General features: G+C 38.2%; 1 protein-coding gene across 1 annotated transcript; it reads right to left on the reverse strand.

Annotated features, from left to right (window-relative positions):
• Window positions 1–926: 926 nt before the first annotated feature.
• Window positions 927–6,788, reverse strand: CLEC3A (C-type lectin domain family 3 member A). The gene is made up of 3 exons (XM_009945331.2): window positions 6,674–6,788; window positions 4,429–4,509; window positions 927–1,318 (listed from the first exon to the last, which is right to left on the reverse strand). The coding sequence occupies exons 1-3, from the start codon at window positions 6,786–6,788 to the stop codon at window positions 927–929; spliced, it is 588 nt and encodes a 195-aa protein (XP_009943633.1).
• Window positions 6,789–7,044: the final 256 nt, after the last annotated feature.

Genomic DNA, 7,044 nt, shown 5'->3' on the forward strand with positions numbered 1-7,044 from the left:
ATCGAGCATGTTGCCTGCCACTTGGAAAAAGGTGAATGAGCAGTGATGTTGTGCCCAGAAGGGGGATCCTTCCTCTCCGCTCGTGCTTTCAGGCAGTGTTACTGTCTGAACTATAAAGCCTCTTTCTGATCCTGCAGGAGAGAAGGCTTTTGCACATCTTATTAAGGCATTACAAAGTAGAGGTATGATCTAGTCCCAGGTTGGTTTCTTCTATGGGAATGTTCCAAATTACATCTAATATTTAACCATAATTGAGACATTTAGAGGCAGACATGTTTAGACTAACTGATATTTTAGAACAGCTACTTCCCCCATTTTCTAGCAATGTATCACTTCTAACTCCATGTAGTTTAAAAATTAACATCAGATTTTTCTGTTTCATTTGGCTTTCCTGACCCCTAGGTAAAACTCTTGGTCACAGATCCATCCTGTTAAACTCCATATGGATGATGGCCATTTTGCACAGGAGCTCACATAATCCCAAAGTCCTTCTAAGCACTGGAACTGAAAGGATCCCTACACCTTGTATTGGCACATGTCGCCCTACAGCAATCTTTTGTAAACTTTCAATAAATTCACTAGAGTTCTGAGTTCAAGTAAATACGATTCTACAATGGAAATACAAAGTACAGAAATAGGAGGTGAATTCCAGCAACCCGAACATCAGGCTGAAATAATATGCCAAAATATGATACAATGTAGGTCAAAATATAATATATATCCCTGTACATAATGAGAGCACTCACTAAACGTTTTTAGCATCTGAATAGAAAATAAATTAATAGAGAAAACTTTTCAGGAAAGAGTGAGTACAATGCAGGAGACGAATATTTTTAACTTGCCACCGTCTAAGTGGGAGGGGTTACTAACAAGAAAAACTGCGTATTAATAACCTAAAACATGGTCATGGTCATTTGTATATGTAATTATGGGATCAGAAATTCACAAATATATCTTTTGGCAGTACGGCAGACTTCATCCACCCACTTGCCTTGTGATAACTGAGAAAAAAAGACACAGTTTTCACGCTTCCCCCCATTTGGTTGGGCACGATCCCAGTTGAAGTACTGTAGAGCCATGCCATTGACATCAACGAATTTCCCTTCATTTGTCATGTCATTGACACCCAACCAAAACTCAGACACTCCAGGCATACTTTTCTTGCCATAATCTCGAAGAGTGTTTGTTTCATCGTTGTTCCTTGGGATAGCCAGTGTCCCTCCCTTGGCTATGCAGTCTTCGTTCGCTTCGTGAAAATGTCTGGTGCCTTCTGATATGAGGTAGCACTTCTTATGGGCCTTTGTCCCACGAAGACAGACTGTGAATAGATATTGGTTTACACGTTCAGTAAAAGCTTGGGATATAGTTTTGAATAATGTTTCCTAAATTGACAGTTTTCCAAAGCTATGTTGGGAATTAAGCAGACAAGTCCCTCAGCAAGTGAAAGGCTCTTGCCTCCACAGAGGGGGGCCTGAAAGCAGCAGTAAGATCAAGCTTTCCTGCTGTTCCTCCTGTTCCTGTTGGACCTCGTATGCAGCCAGCATGTTAGCCTGCTTCAGGAAGTCTGAACAGACTGCTCACAGGCACTCTGCAAAGCACCTTAGACTGCAAGGCATGGCCAGAAGCAGGGCGTGCTCATACAGCTGCTTAAGAGGAAGGACAGACATAGCTGTGATTTTAACACCATAAAGTGCTTTGGAGAGTCTTTCCTGGTTTTGTGCTGATAAAGCTCCGGCATGAGCTTGAGTCCCAGATTCCCTCCAGCAATGTAATTCTCTCAGGAACTTCTTTATTTTGCTTTTTCAGAACACTAAAATATAACCAAGTTCTGTTGTGAGTATATCTTATGTTGTCTTTTAACAAATAGTCCTGCTTTCACAAATTTTTTCCATATTTCATCAGTCTTAAAACTGATGGAATGGATGATGCATGGATGTTTGCATTGTTTGCAGTTGTGAGTTGGTCATCAGGAAACCTACACTTGGCTTTATAGTAGAGAGACAAATCTAAGGTCTTTCCTTATTTATTGTATCTAAGTGCCAAAGAAAAGTAAAGGTTTATGCATTAACTAAGCCTAGTTCCTAGCAAACAAAGGCAGGACAGAAAAATGTTGTTTTAAATGTGTTCTGCTCACCAGAAAAATATTGTTTTGAAATTCATAATGCAAATCTCTGTCTGGATGATTGATAAAAGTATATTTCCACCTGCAAAAGAGTACACATTCGCCTCTTTAGTTCTAAATTTCCGGTCTTTCCAGCAAAGTCTGTCCCTTCAAACTCTAAATTCAAATGAGGTAAAGTGACTTAAATCTATAAATACTTTTTAAAATTTTACACTTATTACTGAGCTTGCGTGACAATCTGAACCAAATCTAAACATTTGCATTTATAAATCTGTTTGCTTTTAGTTCTACTGGAACATACCAGGGATGTCTTGATGTAAAGTCCAAAATGTACTAGAACATTAATTTGGCATATGCTCTGTAACTGGAATTGCCTTGAAGAACTGCTGTCAGAGTGCTTCCAGCCCAAGGTCTGTGTGGGCAGGCTTTCAGGAGTGAATCCTTAAATTTTGCTTTCTAGCTCTCCTAATGCAGATAGGTGAGAAAGTGATTCTCCCAAGAAAAATACTTAGAAGAAGACAAGTCTCCTCGAATGAGTGTTCCTTCTGAGCTGAGGAAGGTAGCAAAGGCCTTGAATGAACTCCTGTAACAATTATTTTTGGAATCCTGCATGTGACTACTTCCAGATTATTTCATTTATTGCTTAAACTCATCTTGTATTTATATTAGAAATATGTCATGAAACAATATGAACATCTTTTGTCCTGATGTTTTCTATAATCAGTTTCTAATTCCTGTCATCTGTTCTTGTAAAAAAGTAATTATGTTTCTGATCAACAGGATGTGGAAATCCACTTTGGACCATATCCTATATGTCTCAGTGTTTTAGTACTTCCAGTTGTAGTATTCATTGTATTCCTTAGCTGCACTTTCAGGGTCATCATTTTATATTAGGTCTTATCCTTCAAATTTTATCCTTTCTAACTGCTAATGGCCAAAGAAATGTAGTGAACATATTTGCTAAATGCAGAATTCTTTAACAAATTTATATTCGTGGGAAAGATCGCAGAGACCTTATCTACTTCAACAATGCTGCAGTGATAATGAAGACTGGCCTTCTTTAGGGAGAAAGCATGTGCTGCTAAATGGCGTGTGGCAACATTTCATGGTATGTAGAAAGGAGACCTAGGAAATTCAAGCAAAAGAAGAAATTGGATTGTAATCTGTGTCTTGGAGATGTCCATAAATGAAACAAACCAGCTCCTTTGTCAAGTATCGTAAGGACATTAATAATGCAGTCGGGGCTAGAGGGGTGATAGATCTCTTTTTGTCAAATTTGGAATCCAGTTGAACAGTGTGGGTTCTGAATTTAAAGTACAGCTCAAAATAAGTTTTGAGGATAGAAAATCTGGCTCTGGATTCATTGCTAAGCCACTGTGTGCTTACTTTCAAGCTCTTTCTGGAAGCAATACAAGAATTACTCTTAAAGAAGAGTTACTTGTCTAGCACAGGCTCCCTCTTTTGAGAAACTTCTAAAATCTTCTTACAAGAAATTTAAAATAAAAATATTTTGTAAAGCTCAAAAATCTCTCTGTAACCCAAGACATAAAACAGAACAACCCAGATATTATCATCCCTAAGGAAAATATGTTCTGTTTCATGTGAATGATGTAATTTCCTCTGTAGTGTCCTCTTATACAGGTTTAAATGCCAAGTTATACGTCAACAGCTGTGAAAAAGCACAACTGTCTGTTAGGTGCATTTACCCTTCTTATTTTGTTTGGAAATTTCCATCTGGCTATTTAAATACTTACAGCACTCTGCACATTGATACGGGATATTTCTGAACTCACAGTGGGTATTACTTTGAAGTTTCATGGCAACATTCCCATTTGGATGCCACAAACTGCACACTTTAAAAAGGCTCTGTCCTTTTAGCTTCCTTTTGGGGATACTCCCAGCCTTTTCTGTGAATATTTTTGCCTTGACCGTTAGCCTGTGTTCATATCAAAGCTGAGGACCAAATTCATTGACCATCTAAATTCTCAAACCCTCATTGTGTTGCCTCTGATTATACCTAAAATCACAGCTTGGTTTCAGCAAAGCAAAGGCAAAAGTAGTTCTTGCTCCAGATTAATTCTTGCTCTTAGTGATGAATCATCACTTCTATGCCATTAGTTCAGACTTCATTTTACTTCAGTGCTTCCTTCAACATTTGTCTCACCATTACAACTATGGCATACCATGCTCTTCAGCAGCTGTATTTCTCAGTCACAAATCCCCATTAAAGAGAAGGATGGAAGTGCAGGACAGAGGAAAGGCAGTGATAACTTTTGGAAGCTATTGAATAGTATAAGCTGCTTTACCTGTCTGAAGTGCTTGCATTTCTTTCAGAGCATTTACTTCTCGCCACAATTTGTCAATCTGGGTCTTTAGGTCATCCTTTTCTTCAATAAAAGAAATATAGAGAAATTAAAACATATGCATGCAAAAAAATTTTTTTTAAATTATATGTTAAAAGCTGTTTCAAAATATCATGGGGTTTTGCATGGATGAGGTATGCTTTGGTTTCTTTTAAAGATTTTTTTCTTAATGAAAGGATTCCTGTAGGGTTCCTATAAAAAAAAACAGGAGGAACCCACCTTTACTTTTCACCCTCATAGTTCAAATCTCATTTTCAGTTGGACTGTATCATAGTTCAAATCTCATTTTCAGTTGGACTGTATCATAGTAACTCTTTGAAAAAAATGGACTGTTGCAGCTAGTCGTTATTTAGCGTGCCAGTATCTAATTCACAGCAAAATTTGGCTATTTACTTTTGAACCTGTAATGTCATGGTGTGTATACATATCACTACAAATAATAGGTAGACACAAGTTGTGTTTATTCAAAGAAATGTTATTTCTCTGAGCAGGAAAGTTTCACACAGCTCTTGTTTTAACACAATGAGGAACAAATATAATCTAACTTCATAGTCTGCATGTATGCAGACAAGCTTGCTCAGCTGCAGTTTCCCCTGCCTGGGAGGAGCCTTCCTTTCTCCGTCAGTATAGAGAGGGCCTGCTGACCCAAGTCACAAAAATTCAGTTTGAATCACCATTTTGTAGCACTTACACAAGCACCAGGAAGATAGGAGGAGAAGAAAAGAAGCTAATTTGCACGAAACTCCATTTTCATGTTCTCTTTTCCACTTTTTTTCTTAATCATTATACTATTCCACCACCACCAAACAACTAGCAGGCATTGCACAAGATGACAATTTCATTGCAGCAGTGACCAGACCTTCCAGATGCCACAGTAATGAACATGCGGAATAAATAAGCTCTTTCACACGTGGCAGAACTAGCAAAACCACAGTTCCTACAGATCTGTGTTACATCACCTAATACTCCAGCTGTACCTCAGAAAGCTAATCTCCATGTTCCCTACTGCCTGTGGGGATAACCCCGGCTGTCCTTCATGGCTCCCTGGTTCCCCAAGGCAGGACTCCTGTTTCCTCAAACTACGCTCCTCCCTGCGATTCGCAGTAGCCTCTCCAAGTCCCCTGTCTGCTTCAAAAGAGGCAAAAAGCAGAACAAGCTGAGCTCCTGGTGCAATCTTTTCATAGTGAGACACTAATGCAGATCTCTCTTTTTTTTTATTTTTTTATCTTTATTTTTTTTTCCCTGCCCCACTTCTGAATTTTGTAAAATATTGGGGAACTTATCCTCAGAAATTCAATTCTTCTTCCAAATTGTTTCAAGTTCAAAAGTAGTGGAAGTTTGACAGACAAATGTGCTGGCAAAACAAATGCATAAGCAGCTTGTCCTTAGGACAACAAGATAAAACTATAGCGATTCAAAAGGAGAAGCAAGAATACATAACTGTATAGCTCCGGAGCAGCGTAATCATGCTGTACAACGGCTTCATGAAAGCTGCATTTTCTTCACTGAGTAGGAGTTTAAATATTTGCCATTAGTGTAACCTCTATCATACCCTCTTTTATTAGAAATAAGTCTTTAAAATAAATACAGACATTTCCATACAACGTTCAGTAGTTTATTTGCTCTGTAAGCTTTGCTCTAGGAATTCATGCTTTATCTTTTCCTGCTAATTCTTTTTCATTGCCATTTTGCACTACTTGTCACACAGTTAAAGTAATACTCCACAAATATTAGACAGGCATTCTGTTATAATTAGGAAATGGTACAAAAATCTGAATAACCCTTGGAGACTGAATATTTTATTCTGTTCTTTTCCACCAGATGAACATGAATTTTCATTCTTCTGATCTTAGTCACTATAACTACATAACTAAGAATGATCATCCAGAGTCCTCTCAGCTGTACCTCTGAGTCCTAAATAATATCAATAGAGATGAACAGGTATAACAGAGCAATATATTTACAACTGTTATACCACTTTACTTCCATAAGTCATTCTGCCACCTTATTTTTAGCTTTGCTAACTCCCATAAAAATATTTTCAAGACATATAATATAGACTTCACTGTCCTTTGTTAATAAGCATTTGTATAATGTTAGTTTCTGGTTCATGCAATGTTATCTAAGTACAGAGAAGCTTATAGACTATGCAAGCTTACTATCCCTCCTCCCAGTTAAAGCCTGGTACCTTTCACTCTACGTTTGCTGTGCTTCCTGGCTTTGAATTTGGAAGCCTGGCTGATGGTCTGATCCAGCAGTAGTATGCTTACGAGTAGAAAAATCACAAGTCCAGTTTGTGCCATTTCTCTTCTAAAGAACGAACAAGAAGCTTCAAGAGATTCTTTCAAGCAGCTCTGAGAGCAAGTTATAGGCACATCTCAGCAGGGGCTGACTGAGGTCAGTTTTATAAAAGCGTAGTGGTAGGGTTGGCTGTACAACTTGCTTACGAAATGTGTTTAATACTTAAGCTGGCTGTAGCATAAGGCACCCCCTTGTTCTCACATCTCATCTGAATTCTTATTTCCATTTTGAGTTTGGCTGGGACAGGTTGCTTTTCTA

Source organism: Opisthocomus hoazin, chromosome 12 (assembly GCF_030867145.1).
Source record: "Opisthocomus hoazin isolate bOpiHoa1 chromosome 12, bOpiHoa1.hap1, whole genome shotgun sequence".
Classification (NCBI taxonomy): domain Eukaryota; kingdom Metazoa; phylum Chordata; class Aves; order Opisthocomiformes; family Opisthocomidae; genus Opisthocomus; species Opisthocomus hoazin.